The 22,616-nt window shown below is 38.2% G+C and overlaps 1 protein-coding gene across 3 annotated transcripts in view; it reads left to right on the forward strand.

Moving 5' to 3' along the window:
* MTM1 (myotubularin 1) overlaps nucleotides 1-22,616 on the forward strand; it is a 44,356-nt gene that overhangs the window by 18,579 nt on the left and 3,161 nt on the right. For all 3 annotated transcript variants that reach the window (XM_065690019.1, XM_065690021.1, XM_065690020.1), the window contains 8 exons: nucleotides 9,111-9,194; nucleotides 10,224-10,373; nucleotides 12,028-12,216; nucleotides 13,913-14,098; nucleotides 15,105-15,311; nucleotides 18,783-18,875; nucleotides 19,717-19,830; nucleotides 20,218-20,394. In XM_065690019.1, the coding sequence (XP_065546091.1) occupies nucleotides 9,111-9,194; nucleotides 10,224-10,373; nucleotides 12,028-12,216; nucleotides 13,913-14,098; nucleotides 15,105-15,311; nucleotides 18,783-18,875; nucleotides 19,717-19,830; nucleotides 20,218-20,394 (1,200 nt within the window). The remainder of the gene's footprint in view (nucleotides 1-9,110; nucleotides 9,195-10,223; nucleotides 10,374-12,027; nucleotides 12,217-13,912; nucleotides 14,099-15,104; nucleotides 15,312-18,782; nucleotides 18,876-19,716; nucleotides 19,831-20,217; nucleotides 20,395-22,616) is intronic.

Genomic DNA, 22,616 nt, shown 5'->3' on the forward strand with positions numbered 1-22,616 from the left:
GTGCATGCCTTCCTTTTCCTTGGAATGTAGGCTAACACTCTGACCATGCTGCCTGCTCCATCAGGAAAATCTTTTTATATAGAACATGGTGTGGCTTCACATGCCATCTTCACCCAGCTGTCAGCCTCCTGCTACTCGTATGCTTTGTTTTTTTTCTGGTCTCCTTCTCTCTGCCTTCCAGACATGTAGTTGATTATTCCTCTTGTACCAAATCGATAGTTGTATAATTGCCAAGTAAGCCAATGCAGCTCACTTACCAAGCACAAAATATTCTGTTTTCTGAGTTAGGCTTGTGCTACTTCTAACAATTTGAGGAGACCAGGTTTGAAATGAGTATGTACCACAACCAGTGCAAAAGAGGCCATGTGGGTGGAATAGGGAGCAGGCAGGAGAGAAAAGAGAGGGATGTCCTATTTTTATCAGTGTTAAACAGGTAATTTTGCTCAGACTACCCTGTGGAACTGTATCCTTGATCTTCAGCTGGTTCAGCAGCACTGATGCTTGTGCAGCTTTGTGGTGGAAAGAAAGCATCATCAGGACAATAAAGGTCTAAGCCTTCAGTGTCCTGATTTGTCTGTGTTTTTATATTTTGTCAGATTTTTACCTGACTGGTTTTTATGTGTAGTGGAACTATTCATATCCTTACAGCTGATCCTAAGCAAGAGCTTTTAGAGATGCCTTGCTTCTATTTTCTGTGTTCTATTGTTCTCTGACAAATAGATGGTAAACGCAACCTAAAACATTATTTCTCAGTAGAGTGTATGTACTGTTTTCAAGAATTTTCTCCATCATGATATGAACAGCAGTGTTTGAAAGCCTGTAATAAATCATAACTCTGTTTGCAACTGTTTTAGTTTCTCAACATTGTCCTGCGTGCTTGCTCCAGAAGCTAATTCTTGTCTCTCTCCAGTTTGAGCATAGTTTAGGTTCAGATCCCCTGGAATTGATAGCATGATGTAAAAATCTGACTGGCAGCTTAGTTGATGTGGAACAAACAGCATAATACTTTGTTGCAGTTATAGACTTGTGCTAATTGCAGAAAATTGTTGATGAATGGTTCCTTTTTTAAAGTTTGTTTGGGTTTTGGTTTTTATTGAAGCCAACAAAACAAGAAAACATCCCCCCCCAAAATGTTTGTAGTACCCCACAAAAGATGAGATATATTTAGTCTCTGTAGTTTAGCTTCTGCATAGCTACTTCACTTCCTGATCATATCTTGAAACTGCACATCATTTTTTATAAGATTATTTGCCACCATCATACCTGTATGATATGTGTATTTATTTCTAACCATGGTGGCTCTGTGGGAATGCCAGTTTTGGTGAGACACACTGGTAGTCATGTTGTCTTTGACCTCTCCTGCTCCTGATGTAGCTAGTTATCCTGATAAAGTCAGATTATGCCAGTGTTGTCATTGGATCTATAAAGATGATCTTAGATGGCAGTGAAGTCTGGCATACATGCCTATCCAATGGAGAACTTGATTTTGCAAAAAGCATTTTGACTTGGGGCTTCATTCTGAATTACTTCTGTCAATCTTGGTGCAATAATGGTATAAGGTTACCATAATCACAAATGATCACAAGTTAATTATGTAAATACTATGATGTCTGATCTTAGCTTTCAGGCGAACAACTGTCTGAGTTGCAGTAATGGCATATTAAAGGCAAGGATAATGGTATCTTTAGTTTTAAATACACTGAGAAACTGACAGCCTTTTCTACTGAGTAAAAGCTTAGTGATTTATAATGTATGAAAAGCATCAACCAGTAAGTTAGACATAGAAAAAACAATTTTCTTTGCATGTTTGTAAGACCTTGTCATAGTTCTGCTGCTTTCTTCTTTTGTAATGCATAAGGGTTGAGCAAGTATTTAATAAATTGTATATATGTTATATGCTGAAGTAGCATGTGTATTTATCTACTGGGTTTCCATAAATAGAGTGAATATATAATGATTTGTAAATAGACTGCTTGCCAAACTGTGTTGTCAGATTGCAGCTGCTCTCTCCTTTATCTCATAAAACTACATTGTGTTGTGAGCAACCAGTGTGTCGCATACTATTTTTCTGTGCAAAATGATAATGATAAATTGAAAGTCAGAGGCAAGTACTTAATCTGTAGGAAAATTGAAAAAGAGACTGCGTATGTTGAAATTGCAGGTTGGCACCTGTATTTTCAAAATCACTGCAAGGAAGTAAACAGAATTATTTGCCCAGTGAAGCATAAAAAGCAGCTCACTGAAAACATAGCAAGATTTTAAAGCCTTTTTTGAAGTGAAGCAGTAGCCTTCTGCTTTTAGACTATGGATCTGCAATAAAAACCCTACTTCAATTCTATACAAAGAGGCTTTAATTTGCTTCTGCAAAAATCCTGCAAATGAGCAAACTTTGGCCTCTTCAGGAGCCTGCTTAGTAAGGTTCCATGGAATATAGCCCTGGAGGGCAGGGGGGCCCAAGACTGTTGGTTGATATTCAAGGATCACCTGTTACAAGCTCAGGAGTGCTGCATCCCAACTAGAAGGAAGTGCAACAAAAGGGCCAGGAGACCTCCTTGGATGGGTAAGGAGCTGCTGAGGAAAATTCAAAGGAAAAAAGAGGCTTATAAAAAATGAAAGCAAGGACAGGCGGCCTGGGTAGTGTACAGGGATGTTGTCTGGGAAGCTAGGGACCAGGTTAGGAAGGCTAAGGCCCAGTTAGAATTAAACCTAGCCAGGGATGTTAAGGATAACAGGAAGGGATTCTACAGGTACATAGCAAACAAAAAACAGACTAGGGACAACATAAGCCCCCTGAGGAAGCTCTTGGGAGAACTGGCTACACAGGATCTGGAGAAGGCTGAGGTTCTGAATGAGTTCTTTGCCTCGGACTTCACTGGCAGAAGCTCTGACTGCACCACCCAGGTCTTAGAAGGTAGATGCAGGGACTGTGAGAATGAAGACCTTGGGCCCACTGTAGGAGAGGATCTGGTTTGAGACCATCTTCAAAATCTGAACGCGCACAAGTCTGTGGGACCTGATGGAATCCGTCCGTGGGTCCTGAAGGAGCTGGCGAATGAAGTCGCTAAGCCACTGGCCATTGTATTTGAAAAATCATGGCAGTCAGGTGAAGTTCCCGACGACTGGAAAAAGGGAAATATAACCCCCATTTTCAAGAAGGGGAAAATGGAAGACCCGGGGAATTACAGACCAGTCAGTCTCACCTCTGTGCCCGGCAAAATCTTGGAGCACATTCTCCTGGAAGGCATGCTAAGGCACATGAAAAACAACAAGGTGCTTGGTGACAGCCAGCATGGCTTCACTAAGGGGAAATCCTGCCTGACCAATTTGGTGGCCTTCTGTGATGGGGCTACAGAACTGATGGACAGGGGTAGAGCAGTTGATGTCATCTACCTGGCCTTGTGCAAAGCGTTTGACACTGCCCCACACAACATCCTTGTCTCTAAACTGGAGAGATATCAATTTGATGGATGGACCACTCGGTGGATAAAGAACTGGCTGGATGGCCGCCCACAAAGAGTTGTGGCCAATGGCTCAATGTCCGGCTGGAGACCAGTAACGAGTGGTGTCCCTCAGGGATCGGTGTTGGGAACTGGTCTTGTTCAACATCTTCATCGCTGACATGGACAGTGGGATTGAGTGCACCCTCAGCAAGTTTGCCGATGACACCAAGCTGTGTGGTCCGGTTGATACGCTGGAGGGAAGGGATGCCATCCAGAGGGACCTTGACACGCTTGTAAGGTGGGCTGATGCCAACCTTATGAAGTTCAACCACGACAAGTGCAAGGTCCTACACCTGGGTCGAAGCAATCCCAGGCACAGCTACAGACTGGGCAAAGAAGAGATACAGAGTGGCCCTGCAGAGAATGACTTGGGGGTGTTGGTCGATGAGAAAATGAACATGAGCCGGCAGTGTGCGCTTGCAACCCAGAAGGCCAGCCGTATCCTGGGCTGCATCAAAAGGAGTGTGACCAGCAGGTCCAAAGAGGTGATCCTGCCCCTCTGCTATGCTCTTGTGAGACCTCACCTGGAGTATTGTGTGCAGTTCTGGTGTGCTCAACATAAAAAGGACATGCAACTGCTGGAACAAGTCCAGAGGAGGGCCATGAGGATGATCAGGGGACTGGAGCACCTCCCATGTGAAGATAGGTTGAGGAAGTTGGGGCTGTTCAGCCTGGAGGCTGCAATGGGGACCTCATAGCAGCCTTCCAGTATCTGAAGGGGGCCTATAGGGATGCTGGGGAGGGACTCTTCGTCAGGGATTGTAGTGACAGGACAAGGGGTAACGGGTTAAAACTTAAACAGGGGAAGTTTAAATTGGATATAAGGAGGAAATTCTTTCCTGTTCGGGTGGTGAGGCACTGGAATGGGTTGCCCAGGGAGGTTGTGAGTGCTCCATCCCTGGCGGTGTTCAAGGCCAGGTTGGATGAAGCCTTGTGTGGGATGGTTTAGTGTGTGGTGTCCCTGCCCATGGCAGGGGGGTTGGAACTAGATGATCTTGAGGTCCTTTCCAACCCTAACTATTCTATGATTCTAACTGATTATTATGAGCCTTACTTGGTTTTACCGACTACAGGTACTGATGAATCACAAGCCTTGCGCCCCATAAGCTTTCTGAGTAGTGGTTTGCTATACTTTTTTTTTTTTCTCTTACATCTTTAGTGCTTTCCTTGAGATTTTTTTTTTTTCCATAGCAGTTGGAAAGAATTTGGAACTGATTTCTAGATAGACTAACAGGAATTGTTGGGCTTCCATCAGACGTGGAAGTCTGAACCTGAATGTCTCTTCTGTGCAGGCTTTACTTTTTTAAATTTCCAACCATGCTGCTTTAATTCAGACACATCTAATGAAGCTACAGTTGATATAGTAATTCCTGGGAAAATAGGTGGGTGCAATAGGAGCTGTGGAGAAGTGCTTCTCATTGAAGAGGCAGAACTAATGACAATCTGAGGGAACAGAATTTCTTGTGCGGAGGGAAGAAAGAAATGACCACAAGTTAGGCTGGAGGCTCAGAGTACCTAAAGTATTGTTTGGAGAGAAGGAGAGTTTAGGAGGAATATACCATAGATGTGGAGGGATGGAAAGGTGTGTGGAGGCATTTTTTGCCGCCTTTTGTGTGGTCACCAGCTTTCTATTCTACTCTGGTATTTGAGAGGCTTGTCTGTGTGCACGATGGTGCACTGAGAGAGGCAGGCAGGGCTTTTCTCTTTGTGGAGCCCTGTGATTCCTATAGCTGGTCATGCAGTTTGCTTCTCTGACCTTCTTCTGCTCTCTGCACTCAGAAGATATAAATGCACCTCACTGGTCCATACAAAATGCCTGCAGGCAGTGAAGTGACTTCCTTGTTTTCATTCTGACACAATAATTGTGTCTGAGGGGCATAAATACAAAGGAACCTGTATGCACAAAAAGCTTTGCCGTGTATTTTTACTAGGGTAGCACCTGAAATCTTACCTCAAGTGATATGAGAACAGTATATTGTAAATGGCATAGTTTCTTCTTCCCATAATTTTTCTTCCCATTTGCCTGCTGTGCTGTAGAATTGCATTCAGTTTATGTGCACTTTGAGAGGTAAGCTTCTTCAATATTAAGTTAAATTAGGACGTACAGATACAAACATACTGTGCTTAATCAGTAAACTTGGGTTATTTAGGGTGAAAGTGGAAATATGTGGGTCATTAGTGCAGATGTGAAGCTTACCTGAACTATAATAAACACTTCTGGGATCTAAACATGTATTTATCACATTGACAAACCCAGTTATAATGAACAAATCTATTTGGTTTGCCATCAGAATAATAGAAACTCCAACAAATAAATGTTATTCAATAGAAATTATGTTGCTCATGTCACATTTTTTCTAAGAAAAATAATGTACAAATGTGTGCTAAATATGGTTTGTACTGACTCAAGTAAGAAAATACAATTGTATCCAAGCATATATCTTATATTTGCTAAAGTGTCAGTTTCTCTGTGTTAAAGCGGGGTTGCTTGTTACACTGCAGTTAAACTGTGGTTTGAAATTCGAACTGTGAAAGGAGTATAAATATACATGGAGTTTTAAATGCACATTCTGCTACTCTGACTTTTCTACTGTATCATGTTGGAATGTATAGAAGGATACAAATTTCACTTGCATCTACTGAGCTGCGTAAGTGGATATGAATGTATGAAAATCTTAGGTTGAGAAATTGCTTTAAGCAGTGTGTTGTTGAATGGAATCATGCTATGGTTGTCAGAGTGGGAAAGGAAGCATTTTTATTCTTTGAAACTGCTTTATATATTGCTTTGTGTATCTTGTTGTGAGAGACAGGTCTAAGGTAGGCTGGAGACGTTGCTGTGCTTCAGACTCGAGCATTTAGCCTGGACTAAAGCTCAGGCTATCCTCAAAGAATATTTTCAAAACTTGAAAAATCAAGTCTGAAGTGAAAGGCCATTGGAGGTGCTGGGGCAGGATTCAGATCTTTAATCTCTTCTATACAATGAGTTAAGACTTCTAGTAGTAACCACACTAACTGCATAGTCTGTACCCAGTGTGCAGATAGAACTGTGTATAATTTGTTATAATTCAGTCAACTCTTGCAGGAGAAAAATAATTTTTAGTCTTCAGGTTTTTATATACTGCTCACTTTTAACTAGTGTTCTTGTTGGAGTAGACGAGCTTTCTATGAACTGCTTGTATAAAAATCTAAGACCAAGTTTTGCTCCATACACCTTTTCATTCATTGTAGTCTCCTGTTATTTGTTAGGCTGCAGATTTTTGCTGAGTTGATTCATACTACCAATAATATTTTTTTTTCCTTGAGCAATATAGGAAGAATTTGAAGAATGAAGACATTCACTACCATGAATGTCAACAGAACTGATGAAGCATAATTGTCAGCTTTAATAGCTGTGGGTTGTGTGACTGAAAGCTTTTGCAGCAGATGTGGTAAAGATGCCGTAGCAAAGTGTTTTAAGTGAAAAATACTGTACATAGTAGGAAATTATTCTTTCAGAAAGAATTTTGTTCATCCCCTCCTCACACCTAGTAAATTTCTCCCTGTTTTTTAAAAAGGTGAAAACACACTTTTCCGCCTGCATTCTTGTGGGTTATTTTGTGGCTTACATGAACAGCGTAGCTGCCGCTTCTTTCTTTCTAATTCGGAGCAGCATCCTCTTTATCAGTAAAATCTCCTATGAAACAGTACCCTGTAATAAACTCGTATTGCTTAAGCTGGGTAGTTTTTAAGTTCTCACATGGGATTTGCAGTAAGTGGCAAGTATGTTGCTGCCTTTGAGACATCGTTTAAATGATCCGTTAGGATTCCTGTGTTTCTGTTTTCTACTGTGATAAGATTTTCCTTTGTCTCTGATTCCTTGGTGAATTCTTAGCATAGTTGCTCTTCAGGATATGGCAAATTCCTTTGAGGAGGAGGGAGTGGTTTATGTGTGTAGCTGTTTATTCATAGTTCAGCAAATCACTTGCATCTACTGTTTTAGATAGTGATATTTCTATTTTGCTGTATTCCTGGTTTGCAATGAAAACCATCTTTTTCAGGTTTGTTTTTTTTTTTTTTTTATTTAGCTTCTGACACTTGCATGTACTTCTGATGGAATATATTTTTTTTTTCTGATAGAGTTGATGTCCACCTCTTTACTTTTCCTTTCTTAATCTCTCCCTCCATCCCACTTGATAGTAGGGTTTTTTTAGGCAAAAGAGTCAGTAATGCTTACTTACACTGAAAGCCTACTACTTTAAAAATGGTGAAGAGGTTCAGAAAACACAACTTGGGAATGCATTGTTCACTTCTGCAAACTTGCTAGTGAATGTACTTGCTCTAGAATACTGACTTAATTTAAAGATCCAGTTTCTGGAAACTAGTGGGATAAAGTATATTGTGTGAGCAGTGACATCCTGTTAAAATGCTCGTTGATTTGAAACACATGAGGGGAAAAACCCTCCTTCTGGAGGGATTCAGTTTTGTGTTGTGATTAGAGCCACATTAGTCTAAACAGAATTGCCTCGAGCCCTTAAGGTCTGCTCACTTAAGTTCTAAAGAAACGTCTGTCTGAGCGTGTGGTGCACTTGGGAACATTGCCTTACCTCAGTAGATGTAACCATGACACCTTAGAAACATGGTTATGGGGCATTTTCTTGCGTGTCAGGTTTTCAGCATTTCTGCTTAGCTCAGAAAAACAGAAATGCAGAAAATGGTTGCCTTTGAAAATGATGTATATTTGGGATGTTAAGTTTTACCCTCCAGTTTCTTCTTTTAATGTCTTTGAATAGCTAGGAGACTTTCAGCTTTTTTGTTACAAACAAGCTATGATGGTCTCTGGAATGCTCTCTGCTCTGGCTGCTGTTGCTTAATTGGCTCAGGACAACACATTCTCTTCCGTGTTCTGTAACAACTTAGTTTCATGCTCCAGTTGGCATCTGAAGAATTTGTAAGCCAGCAAAATCCATTTTCTCAATGAAGGAGATTCTCAAAATAAACATTTTTGCTTTCATCATAAACTGTAAAAACAAACCAAGGAAGAACTGGGGTTAGTTAGGTAATAGAGCCCACTTGGAATTGGTTGAAAGGAGAAGGAAGCTAAAAGGTACAACGAAGTTCTTGGAATCCTGGGTGAGGATGCTGAGTCTTGTGAGCAATAAAGCAAGAGAAACGTAGGTAGTGTAACCTGTTAACATATTTTTGTATCCCTTTTGGTGGCAACTTTATAATTTTTATGGAATTTTATGGTGAACTGGATTTCTCTTGGTAAGGGTCAATTGAGGAGGGGATACAGAAAGAAGGCTGCTTCCTAATGGCAGTGAATAGAAATGAAAATATTTTTATGCTTTCAGTTTAGCATCTAAGATTTTATGTAGCAATTGCAGATGCACCTATTGTCACTTCTTGTTTGAACTGTTGTCACATTTTCGTTATTTCATTGCAGATCTGTACTGTTTGTTCTTGCTCTTTGCTTTACAATCTTACACATACCAGATTCAAACGGAGAGAATGGGGCTGGCATGGAATTGTTTTGTGGCAGGCATTAGGTTATACCTAATGATGATGATGAGCCCTCATATTTGCCACTTTCAGTCAGAGCTTGGTGTGATAAGTTTCCTTTACATCCTACAGCTTTTTTTTGCATTTGTGAATGAAGAAAAGTTTTCTGAAAATGGATGGATGGTGTACAGGCCGATGTCTGAATACAGGAGACAGGTGAGTTATCAAAGTTGCTGTTGCCTGATGCTTTCCTATCTGACAACTGACACAGAGGAATTATTGTTTGTACCTTTCTCTTATTGAGGCCCTTTATAGGGGGGAGCTGAGAATGGGAGAAGATGGGAATACAACTTGGAAAAGAAAATAAAGAAAAATAAAACACTGGAACATTTAAAAAAGAAAAATAAAATAGAATGTCACAGGAAGGTAGTCCTTGCTCTTTGAAGGAAGTTATTGATACCTCTTACAATGTACCACTGTTAAATGAGCAGGGGACAGGGAGAATGTGCCAAATATGTAATTACAGTGTCCTAAATATAGGTTTGATTTGGTCTGCCCCTTCCTGAAGTGAAGGGGGGGAGCAGATTATTTTAGAAACAGCATTGCTTTACAGAAGTTATTTATGTGTCTGTCTGTATTCTACCTTGGTCTTTAGGTGATTTCAGAAACATGTCAATGAAAGAGGATGATATATTTAATTTTAAAATGTCATTTAGACAATTTATTTTTGCTTTAAATATTACTTTTTCTTTTAAGCAGACAATAAAGACTACCTTAGATGTTTTTGTCCCTGATTTGAATCTTAGACATCTAAATGTGAAAAAAGATAAAATACACCCACATGTGCATGAACCTCACTGTGCATGTATAGAGGGCTTATCAGTCTTTCTCAGTTTCCTGGCTTCTGTTTATGAAATGCCTTACTGAGCAGACTGCAGCTAAAAGTTCTTGTTTCTCTATAAGTAAGCTACCCTGAATCTTATTTCTAACCTAAAGCTACTGTGAGGCTACAGGGAAGAAGGTTCTTTCCCCTGTCTTCTCAGAACCATAGTTTCTTTTCAGCAAAGGAAAATGCAAAGGAAGAGCAATCTTTTTTTTTCTTCTATTGTTTTGAAACAGTGCTATAGTTTAATTAAATTGGTAGGTTGTTGCCACCATGTGGCCATAATGTCATATAAAATTCAAGAGCAGAGTTACATTTCTACAGCCAAAAGTACATTGAAAAAACTTTGTGTTATGTTTTAGGGGCTGCCTAATGATCGGTGGCGAGTAAGTTTTATTAATGAACATTACGGGCTGTGTGACACATATCCATCACTCTTGGTAGTGCCATATAATGCAACGGATGATGATCTCAAGAAAGTTGCTGCCTTTAGGTCTCGAAATAGAATCCCGGTGAGTATTATGATATTAAAGCTCCCTTGCAGTGTATCTAGTTTTAAGTATGCATCCAAACAATATTTTGCTGAGCATGACAGAGGATGCTTTTTTTGGAAGTGGTTACAGCAAAAGAGTTTTGATTGGCTGGTAGGTTTTTGCTGCTTGAAACTAGTGTCTTGGCCAAGCCACAGTTTTGTTTTCCCCCCACAACAATCACCCATTCCAACTTGGTTGGTTTTAACTTGACTTTTCTATGCTAGCATTGCAGATTCCCTTTTCATAATGAAGTATGAGCCTCAGACTGCCATCTGTACTAGTTTATTGACTATTGTTGGATGCATGTAAAATACGATCGCAACTGTTTTCCTCCTGTAAGCAAACCACATGGCATTTAAACATAGTTCCAATGGTCAGTCCTAAAATAAGATCTCATGCATAGTCTGTGGAGTGAGTTCTTGGGCTTTTTAGGCCCTTAAACTGGGATGTGCAATTTAAGATAAACCTGTTTGACATTTTGGGTATATTTCTGTAACTAAAATTCTTTGAGATGGGAGAATTTTTATGTATCAGCTCCTTACAGCACTGCAGAAAATATTCATTTCTGTCATAATACAATCTGTTTTAACTAGTATTTCCATTTGGCAAACTTGGAAGAGGTGCTAAATTCATAGCCAGTATCAGAAAACTGCCTTGAATCTCACTTAATTTCAAACAGATGCAAAACTCAATATTATAAATATTTATTAGATATGGGATTCACTAACTAGTGAATCCCATATCTAGAATAGGCTAGGCCTATAATTATACATTTACTATATATGCACACATATGTGTATGTATAATATATAATGTGTATAAAATATGTGTTTTATATATATATATAGTGTGTACATAAGTTCTTATAATGGGGCTGTATCTTCTCAGTCATCTAAAAATTAATGACAGGGCTTTTGTGTGCCTGTACCAGTAAGAGTCATTTCCTTGGTAATAGTAATTTTATTCTTGTCAGGAAATAACCAGTCATGCTCACCCACACACACACACTGACAGGTCTCATGTCTGGATATTTCCCTGGGCAGCTCACTACCACTTGTTTCTGGTAAGTGTCCCCTGTCTCACAAGAACAAGAAAGGCAGCATGTGCTTTGCTCCAGAGCCTCCTCTTTGTAAAGAGGGCTGAGGAACAAAATGTGCTTTAAAGAGAAGGTTAAACATTCAAGATACTGCAGAAAGGTTCAGCTTTCCTTCTTTGTCTAAAAAAAGGGAAAGTTCTACAAGAACTGGAGCATCTTAGTCATAGTTTCTACAATGAGTTCATTCTTCTGAATTGTTTATTAGTCTCAGCAGACATTGCTGTTTGTTTCCAGCTTGCTTTTCAGAATTATTTGTGTAACCTAAAACTTGTAGGAAAATATTAAAATACACTGGATTACATAGGTTAGTATAATTCCAGTAAGAGTTAAATGTGTAAAAGAATGGCCTCTTTTATTATTATTATTAAATTTTATGAGCCTAAAGTGGAAGCAGTTGACATGTCTGGGGATTATCTTTTGAAGAAATAAAGTAATTGTTAATTTTCATACTATCTCTTATAAGGAATAAATTGGGTTTAAAGTTATTAGAAGAAATACATTTTATTAAAAATTACTGTGGTTTTGACATGTGAATAGGTTCTGTCATGGATTCATCCAGAGACTCAAGCTGTTATTATGCGCTGCAGTCAGCCCCTTGTTGGAATGAGTGGCAAGCGGAATAAAGATGATGAAAGATACCTTGATATCATCAGGGAGGCCAATGGGCAAATCTCAAAACTGACCATCTATGATGCTAGGCCCAATGTCAATGCTGTTGCAAACAAGGTAAAGAGATGCTTAATAGTCGTATTTGTGAAGGAAGGTAGGGAGAAGATTGAGTTTCAAGTTTTCTGTGAGGAGATTTTTGGGAACATTAATAATATTAATATAGATAAATATACATAATCAAATATATATTTGCATAATCAAATACTACAGCTCAAGGCCATGAAAGACCTGGCAGCTCTGAGAATACTGCAGCATCTGAGGAAGGACATATCGAGCACAGAATAGAGATACTATGCTACTATACAGAAATGTAGGTGGTACTAATGGTGAAAGGCTATACTGTACTTCAGGTTATTGTCTGATGTGTAGCTGGTGGCATAATGGCTTATAAAGGCAAAATTTATTTATCACAATTCATGGCATGACAAGTTTTTGCTATCTGCAGGAAATGCTGCAATTTTGCAGCTCTCTGAGGCTGAGGGATCTAGGATTGTTTAGCTTGGAGAAGAAGAGGTTCAGGGGAGACCTTATTGTTCTCTACAACTACATGAAAGGAGGATGGAGTGAGGTGGGGGTTGATCGGTTCTCCCAAGTAGCAAGTGATAAGACAAGGAAACTGTGCCAGGGGAGGTTTAGGTTGGATATTAGGAACAATTTCTTCCCCAAAAGGGTTGTCAAGCACTGGAACAGGCTGCCCAGGGCACTGGTTGAGTCACCATCCCTGGAGAGATGTAAAAGCTGTGTAAATGTGGCCCTTAGTGACATGGTTTAGTGGTGGACTTGGCAGTGCTGGTTTAACAGTTGGACTCAGTGATCTTAAAGGTCTTTTCCAATCTAAATGATTCTATGATCCTGCCTTTGGAAAATCTTATCAGTGGTACTGTGTCCTAAAATAGTGTGGGTCTCTGCTTACTTCAGTGACCAGGTACATCTTTTGCCATGGTGGTGATTAAATTCTTTGAGAGAGCAGCAGTAGAACAGACTTTTACTAATGTGGCTTTTTAATTTCTTAACATCTAAATACATGTTTAGCCTTTAGCAGTAAAATTTAATGTTAGAAATGTAACTTTAAACTTTAATGTTATTATGAACTTACTTCTTAGAGGCAGAGTCAAAGATTCTTGAACTTAATTCTTAAATGAAATGTAGCTTATTCTTAACACTTGAATTTAACTCTACGTATCCAACCATTTTTATCATCTTTATCTAATTGTATATCAGTGCAGTTTTAGTAGTAAATAACCAGGCAGTTTAAACACAGGAAAGAAGGATTTTTTTTACTTATTTATTATTTAGTTTTATTTTAGTATTTATTTATATTTAGTATTTATTTATTTATATTTAGTATTTATTTTAGTAATCTGTCTGGGAAGTCAGTTGGTTTCTTTTGTATTCAGAATCACGAGTTTTAGTCTTTGGGAAAAGTGCACATAAAGAAAAAAATATTGACATTGTAATGTCAGTTGGTCAAGAAAGGAACAAGGCTACCTGAAGCAACTTCAGTGTCTTTCTGGCCATGTGCTATACTTAATAAACTTTGTCCCTTCGGATAAAGGAAAACCCCCAAATATTCTTTGCCAGAATGTGCCCCTCCAAAGCTTGTATCCAAGACTGATGTTTTACACAAGCAGCTGAAATTCTATATTGCCCAACTACAAAATAAAGTATAAATAAAATTCCCCTCTTTCTACATTGGAAAGTTGCTATGTGAGTGCATATATACTAAAGTTCATTTTGGAAATGTTGTTTGTAGGCAACTGGAGGAGGATATGAAAGTGAAGATGCATATCCCAATGCAGAACTTTTCTTCTTGGACATTCATAATATTCATGTCATGCGGGAATCTTTGAAGAAGTTGAAGGACATTGTTTATCCTAATGTGGAAGAATCACACTGGTTGTCAAGTCTGGAATCAACCCATTGGTTAGAACATATAAAGGTAACTTTTTACTGTTTGAAATAACATTTGTTTAAATCTGTTGTATCAGACTTGTTTTCTTTGTTAGACTTTGCTATAGTCCTGATATGAAACACATCAAACTACTTGGTGTCACTGAGTGTTGGCTTTTTACCAACTAGTCTTAGAGTATGTTATGAGATCTCATTACTAAGCAACAGTAGGTAAAGTCAACATTTATTGTCTGCTTCAAGTCAAATGTCAGTCTTTAACAGAGGAATGCATTGTTATTCTGATAGTGTATTATTGTATGTGAGAACTGATTTATTTTGGTCTCTAGCAGAGCAGGATTTACAGGTAAGTGTCATTGTGAAGGGTTAGTAATTACTTTAGTTGCATGTATGTGACTGTTTTGTGAATTATGGTTTTGTACATAGGTCTTGTAAATGTAAACTTTGTAATTTCCATCTTGTAGCACAAATAAAATACTTGAACTGGTATTTCACCACTGTTCTTACCAGTTGTCCTTTGAACCTTTTGCCTCAAGTACAGCTCTGCAAAAGAATTGAGCATTATGTAATGAATTCTACTTAATAAATTCTTAATTTTGTTCATATTTGGAAAAGAAACATATTAAAATTGTACAAGTCCTTTTTCCAACAACTGAGACATTTCAGTCATTTAGTTAAAGTAGACAAATGAAAAACAGAAATTTTAGAATATATCCTATGGTAAATCCTCTCTTCAAAAAGCAGCTTACGTTCTTCAGTTTATCCAGGTTACTGTTTTCTGTCCTATTTATTAAGAATTTGCTGTGAGATGAATTAGATCTTACAACGGATTAGGGAACCAATCTGTTTGTCTATTTTTATACAAGAAATTTACTTGATCTCCTAGAAAATTCTCTTCCAATTAGTACAGCATGCTCTTTAGGTCTTTTAATTGAAATACTAACAATTTAGATACTGTGTAGATACAAAGAAATCAGTTTATTTTTTGTTAGAATGGCAATACTGCTATGTGGTTGGTGTCTGTTCCTCTTTGCCAGCTTGTCTTGACAGGAGCTATTCAAGTGGCAGACAAGGTATCCTCAGGAAGGAGCTCTGTGTTGGTTCACTGCAGCGATGGCTGGGACCGGACAGCCCAGCTAACATCACTGGCCATGCTGATGCTCGACAGCTACTACAGAACGATTGAAGGCTTTGAAGTTCTGGTGCAGAAAGAGTGGATAAGCTTTGGACACAAATTTGCGTCGGTAAGAATTAGAAGATAATTGCCAAGAATGCGACATTAACATTCTGAAAAGCTTTTAATGTTAAACTACTCGTGCTAACGTTTGGTAATACTTTTCATTACTTTAGAATTCTGATTTAAAACATTTCTAGGTAGATCTGAGTAGAGGTTTTGTTTTTAGACCTGTTTGGCTAATATTTTTTTTGCTATACTTCCTCTGAGAGCTTGTATTTTGTCCTTTGCAGCCTTTTAAAAGCACAGAATTGCTAGGGTCATATGTGGGTTTTGAGCAAAGAAAATGAGAAGGCACAAAAATTATGTCTTCCCAACTTTTCAGAAGAAGATCAAATAAGGCTGGGACATGAGGCTTCTCCCTCACCCTCCTTTTGGACTATTTTGAATCTTGTGAGAGGCAGATGCATCTGGCCAGTGCCTTTGAAGTGATATTTTAGCACTTCTTCTCAAATGCTCTAAACTTACCATCCTAGCTCTCAGGAGGCTGTCACTGGTAGTGCTGGCTCTAGCTCTGTTGAGTTGTCTTCTGAATGATTAGAAGGTTAAGTAGAAATTGTCCATAGCAAGTCCTTATCTTACCCATGTGTAATTCAAAGTCATGGGTGTTTGTTTTAGGGAACTTTCCATTCGAAACTTAGTGAACTTCTGTTAAATTTGGCAGCTAACCATTTAACCAGGATATCTATGTGAGGAACATCTATGGAGAGGGAAATCTATAGTGAAGCAGAATAGGTTGCCAGGGAGAGTGTGGTGGGATATGTAAGCATATAACAGAATTAGGGAGCTTTACAAGACTCTTCCTTGTTGATGCTGAACCTTGTAATTAACACCAAGAAGTTTCCACACCTTCAGTAGAAGTTATTTGCACAGACAGTTTATTCCTAGTGGAATATATACTAAACAGATTATTTAATATTGCTAAAACTGGGAAAATTGGCAGTCTGGAAAAATAAAGAAATGGACAAATATGCCTATGTGTGTATTTCATGCCCACTTGCAAGAGTGTCTCGGTAATTTGGAAATTCATGTGTAGCTACTCAGCATGAAGTGCTTGTGGCTTAAGTGTGCTTGTAGCCTGTGGCAGGCCTTGATCTGACATTGTAAAGGTGCTTTGAGGCTTGGGAGATTTGCATTTTGCTTGTTGGGAGTGATATCTGCAGTAGTTTTTTTTTTTTTTTTTTTTTGCGTGCTTACCTGCAGTCTTCAAATAGTGATGTGTTACCTGAGCTTTTGAAGGATTCTGTCTGGGTACAAAACACTGGCTTGGCCTTTCATTCTCTTATTGTGTATTTTAAAAAATGTTATAGTCATGATACAGATAAAATCAGCTTTTATAACTAGGAGATTTGTAACCTAGCACATGTGTTACGGTTTAGTACAAAGCTTAAAAAGACATGTGTGTCCTTCACCATGATGAATAAATTCAAATCATCTATGGTTCTTTTCATTAAACCGTTAATTTTGCTTTGAGTAATCAAAGGACCTTGTTATCTTTCAACAGATAATGTTTTCCGCCTGTTAGTGAGGCAGGACTTCTACATGCCTTCCAAATGACTAGCTCAGTCCACTGGTTCATCTCTGACAATGCAGCAGCAATAAGGGTGATTTAAATAGCTTGCCTTTGCTTAAACTGCTGTTTTATTTTCCTGACTTGCTCACTTGAGTAATAATATTTGGAAATGGTTGAAGGCACTCTTCCTTAGACATCTGCTGTTTTCTAGGTGTACTGTATATTTTGATTTGATGGGTTGTTTGGCTTATAGTGAAAGTAGTCCTTTTCTGGAGTTTCTGTAGTAGTGGAGTCACCATCCCTGCAAGTATTTAAAAGATGTGTAAATGCAGCACTTAAGTGACATGGTTTAGTGGTGGACTTGGAAGTGCTGGGTTAATGAGCGGACTCAATGATCTTAAATGCCTTTTCCAGCCTAAACAATTATTTGATTAAAAACTGGTAATGGAAGCAGAAAATATTGTGATCATACATGCCGTCTAGTTTGGTGAGTTGTAATAGTGAGGATTAGGCACTTCAGTGCATTTGGTACTTCCTGAACCTCATCTCTGAAACTGTTGTTGTTACGCATTCCCTCAATCAGGAAGTTGAAGAAGAGTAGGTGTTTCTTATATTGTCTGGGTTAGAGCAAGGTTCATGTTTTCATGAACATAACAAATAACTAAATAGTAGGCTACTTAATAGTTCCTCTCTATAATTTGTGTCTGATGGAAGTGCACAGTAAGTTTCCTTGTTGAAAAGGAATTCCCTACCCCAGCTTTTCTATGCATAGTGAACTTAATGCACTATCCAGATGATAGAACTGCTTGCTATGTAGAAAGTCATTCTTAGAATGCATTCTAGTATATGAAATATGAGACAAACATAATTATAGATGGAGAATACTCAGACATCCTGAAACTGTTAACCCTAGTGGAAGTGGAAGGACTTTCAGTCCTTACTTACTTCAGACTTACTGAACACAGGTATGGCTCTGTTAACAGATATTACGGATTTTTAAACCAGGAAAACTGGAGAGCAGGGAGGCCAATTTGTTTGTTTTGCCTATGGTGCTTTTTCTAGTCATTTCCTATTGCTGACTGAGTTCAGCTATTATCAATCTCTCATCTCCCTCTATCTCCTGCCGTTCAGTTCTATTACTCTAAACTGTCTTGCAAGTCCTTGCACAGAGTAGCATACTGGTTTTATGATTTGTAACATCCTTAAGACATTAAGCTTGCTATCTTGTAGGCAGATAGACAATATCTTAGTTCAACATACATGATCACCTTTCGTCTCCTCCAGGTAAGTACGTTCAAGCAGGATTATAGAGCTCACAGAATCTCTTCTCTGAATCTCTTACCTGTTCTCAGCTGTCAAATGTGAAAAAGAAGCTTTTAACAAACCTACTTTTTTGTCTGTAGGGAGAATTCCTTTGTTACTTTGGACTCCTCACAAAAAGTGGCTCACCCAAGCTTTGAAAATGTGTTATTTCTTTGTCAAGACTATTAATATTAACTTCGAGCTCTTTCATGTTCTATCTCAGGGTGAATCTTTAGGTTGTGAGGTAGGGGAAGAGAAGAATCTGTGTGGATAGTTTGATCTAGGTTCTCTGGTGACTTAGATTACAAAAAAAGACAAAGTATATAACTTGGATTTTGTCAAACTTACTACATAAATATAGTTTGAAACAAGGCTTGTTTACTTGCAAAGTAATGGATGCTTTAACAGTTCTGCTTGTCCAGTAACTAGAAGGTTTTTATAATGGAACCAATTATTCCTTTGGAATATTTCTCAGGCACCTTTGGAACAGCTTTGCAGTATTTCTGTATATCTGAATCTCTCCTCAGCGCAGTGACTAATTTTGAAATCATAAGAACAAGTTGCTCTATTACAGCAGCATTAATGTTCTACTGCAAAATAAGAAACAATGTCTGGCCATAAAATAGACTGTTTTGGTTAACAGGAGGCTGTATTGCTTCATTTCAGAGAATAGGCCATGGTGACAAAAATCACGCTGATGCAGACAGATCACCCATCTTTCTCCAGTTCATTGATTGTGTGTGGCAGGTGTCTAAACAGGTATGTGGTATTCTGGTATTCTTCAGAAGGTAACATTGTTAAGAGATTACTGAATTAAAAACCTAGAGTTTTGTTTAAACAAAAGTATTTTCAGAGGACAGCATACCCCTCTGCTCTGATGCTGTAGCCAAAAAGCATGTTTTTACTTTTAAACCATACCATCTCTCTAACGTATTTCCAAAAGTGGTGTACAAGTTGTAGTTTTGTTGCATAATCCAGCATTGGCTATGCGTGGAAGGCTGCTGTGTCTTGGATCTGGGCTTCTCAGAAACACATGGAGAGAAGTGACCCAGCAAAATGCTTTTACCAGAATTGCATTCAGCTATCTCAGTAGGGTCTGTGTTTCACTTCACCATTTTTGTAAAGCTGTTCCTTGGAACACAAGAACAAATGTGCTTTTATCAAAGCTTGGGAGCTGTTGAGCGCGGTGATTTAAACATTGCATTTTCAATAAGTAAGGAAACAAAACAGCAAATTTAGTCTGTTTATGTCGAGAATTAGAAATAGTCCTTATTTTCCTGATTGGTGCACTATGCATATCTTATTCTTTTGTGATAGTAAAAATGAAACTGTAACCGTTCTGTATTTTATTCTTTTTAGAAACTAAAGGCAGTTAGAATGTTTTGAGAAGAGTTCTTTTCATTGACTAGTTTGAGAAAGTTGAACACCTCATGTCATCTGTACACTTATTCTGCTATAAAGCGCATGAAAATACTTCCTTAAAAAGTATTTGTAGATGCATTCAGGCTTCTAAATGCCACTTTTAATCTCTTAACCAAGGCATGTGCATCCCTCCCTGCTTTTACAATGTAAAGAACAAATTCGTCTTTTCTGGTTTTAGTTTCCTACAGCCTTTGAATTCAATGAGCAGTTCTTGATGACAATCCTGGATCACTTGTACAGCTGCCGGTTTGGTACTTTCTTGTACAACAGTGAGTCTTCTAGAGAAAAAGAGGTTAGTCTTTTTCTATCTAAAAAGCCGTGTTAGAAGCGTATGCTTGTGTATGTTGTGCTGTTGTCTTGACTCTAGATGATCACAGACAGTTTTGGTTGTGTTGTATTTGGTTGTATTCCTTGTACAACAGTGGTTTTGGGCTGCCTTTCTCATTATAGAATAGTTACATGGTAAATTCTTTGGGTTTGGTAACTTAAATACTATATGGTTACTAAAAGACTTCTCAAGCACTGGGCTTGGAATGTTTCTAATACAGTAACTTATTAGTATAGTAACTTACAATAACTTATGCTTCTAAATAAATCAGAAGTGTATTGATTTTGGAATGTAACTGTGGCTTCTGTGATGGATTTTGTGTAAACATTTACTGTTCTTACTTTGTTTTAGAAAGTGACTGAGAAAACTTTGTCATTATGGTCTTTGATAAACAGTGAAAAATCTAAGTACACCAATCCCTTCTATACTAAAGAGCTAAATCGAGCGCTCTATCCGGTAGCCAGTATGCGTCACTTAGAGCTCTGGGTCAATTACTACATCAGGTGGAACCCAAGAATTCGGCAACAAGTAAGTGAATTCTCCATAATGTACAAAATGCTTTTAGACTTTGGAAATAGGGGTTTGTGTCATAACTGACTTGTAGAATAGTCCTGTGATCTGTTCAGGTTTTTATTATTATATTTTTAAAGATGGAGAAAAAGGTGAAAATTATTATTTCACAAGTCATTCTCAAGTTCCTTCTAGGCCCTTGTCTTGGGAAGCATATTTTAAGGGCATTTGGTGATGCTAAAGGGTGAATGACAACCCTCAGAAATAGGGCTTACTGATCCCTGAACAGTTGAGTATTAGCATCACAAACACATGTAGTCGCATTTGATTAAATCTTTCTCCTTTTTTCTCAGAGAGCCTATGAAGTATTCTACAAACTAAGATGACCTATTCTGTTCTTTCTCTTTCTGTTATCTATATTGATGGCTTATGGCAAGATATTTTTTAATGTAACTTTAATTGCTTACACTGTGTAACAGTTGTATAATTTTCAATAACAGCTTTTATCCAAGTGGACCAGATCAGAAGCCCAGGAAAGCTTTTATAAAATTACACATAGTTCAGTTCTGTGATTTTGATGTTTAATATATGGATACTCAACGTTTGTTACAAACTTGCTAGAAATTTCAGCAATGTGGCACATAGTGTATAGAGATTTATTTGTCTTTCATAACAAGTTGTGGAGTTTTGAGTAGGAGAAAATAGAGGAGCAAATTCTTTGACAGAAGCAGTCTTTACAATGCAGCCCCTGGAATGAATCAGGAGTTTTCAAGCAGTACATTTCATTTTCTGCAGCTGATCTGCATTATTTATGACAGGAGGCTTCAAGAAAGGCAGGCAATTTGCTGTGTTTTCTTACAAGTATGTTGCCAGCTTTAAAGTTTTAGTTTTAAGGGTTTTGTTGCTTTCTGTGAAAAATGAGGGTATTTTGCAAAAGGTGAACCCAAAGATTTATTTTAGAAATTGAAGGGTTATAGGGCAAGCAGGTTAGCTGTAAATCTAGTTAAAAATGCACATTGCCATCATTCAGGAAAGATTTTTTGGCAGGAATTTCTTATTAGAAGTGCAAACCCGTGGGATAATGTTCTATGTTACTACTGCTGGTCCCACATTTTCACCACTTTTATATACAAAATGCAATTATTTTTTTTTTTCTGCACATGAAATTTATGCTTCATCCTGACTTGAGCAACTGAATAGCGCACATGTGGCCTGAATCAGGTCTTTTTATGACCTTTCTTAGTGCCATTACTTAGAAGCATGTTCTGCATCAGGCTCAGACTTAAGCCTGATGAAGAGTCTGATCTGCCACTAGCCACATCATTAACCCTACATCTCTAATCATCTTAGTAACCACATTCAGTCATTGATCCAACTTCCACAGTTGCTGTCTCTGTCAGGGGTGCATAGCGAGTGGTGTGCTTCAGAGCTTTGCTTCAAGCCTGTCTTGAATTGGTGAGGCATTTACATTTGCTTCTGGAACTGTGATGCCAGTAGCTTTTAATTACAGGCAGTTAACTGTGAAAGAGGCAACTTCTTGATGGGTATATACAGCTGAGGAGAACTTTCAGCTATCTGCGTTTTCCATTTCTTTCATTACTCTGTCTGAAAAAGGAAGCAGTTAAGATGCTTTGTCAAATGAGCAGTCTCCTGAAAGCTGGGGCAGTTGATTTTAAACACATTCAAGCTTGCTTACGGAATTCATTATTAATTTTTTGCATTTATTTCACTTGTTTATTTACACAAAGTTGCAAATTTGCTATTAAAAACTGCAGGAAATTTCATCAGTAAGGGAAGTTTAATCTGAAGATATGGATTCCATCTTAATCTGATTAGTGCAGCTAAAATAGTCTGTTTAACACTTTTAAAGGAAGATGGTGAGACATTAGGTCTCTGGAATCTAAAACTTTCTAATAAGTCAAGAAGAGTAAAACTTTTGACAAGATAGTCACACTTACCTTCCTCACACTGTTAGATATTAAGAAAATAAAATCCATATGCTCCAGGAAGTGCTGGCTGGTTTTATTGAGGTGGCAAGAACTGTTTTGTGTAAAGATTTTCTTTGGATGAGAACAAGTGAAAGGTAGAGGGCTCTTGCATTATAGATATAAACATTTCTGTTTAGCTACAACTTGTTACTTATGTTGGAAACTACAAATACAGAGTAATGCCAGGAAAGCACAAATACTGCAGCAGCCTAACTGTGTAGAAGTAGTGGGACTGAAGTGACAAGACTAACA

This window comes from Lathamus discolor, chromosome 9 (assembly GCF_037157495.1).
Source record: "Lathamus discolor isolate bLatDis1 chromosome 9, bLatDis1.hap1, whole genome shotgun sequence".
NCBI lineage: Eukaryota > Metazoa > Chordata > Aves > Psittaciformes > Psittacidae > Lathamus > Lathamus discolor.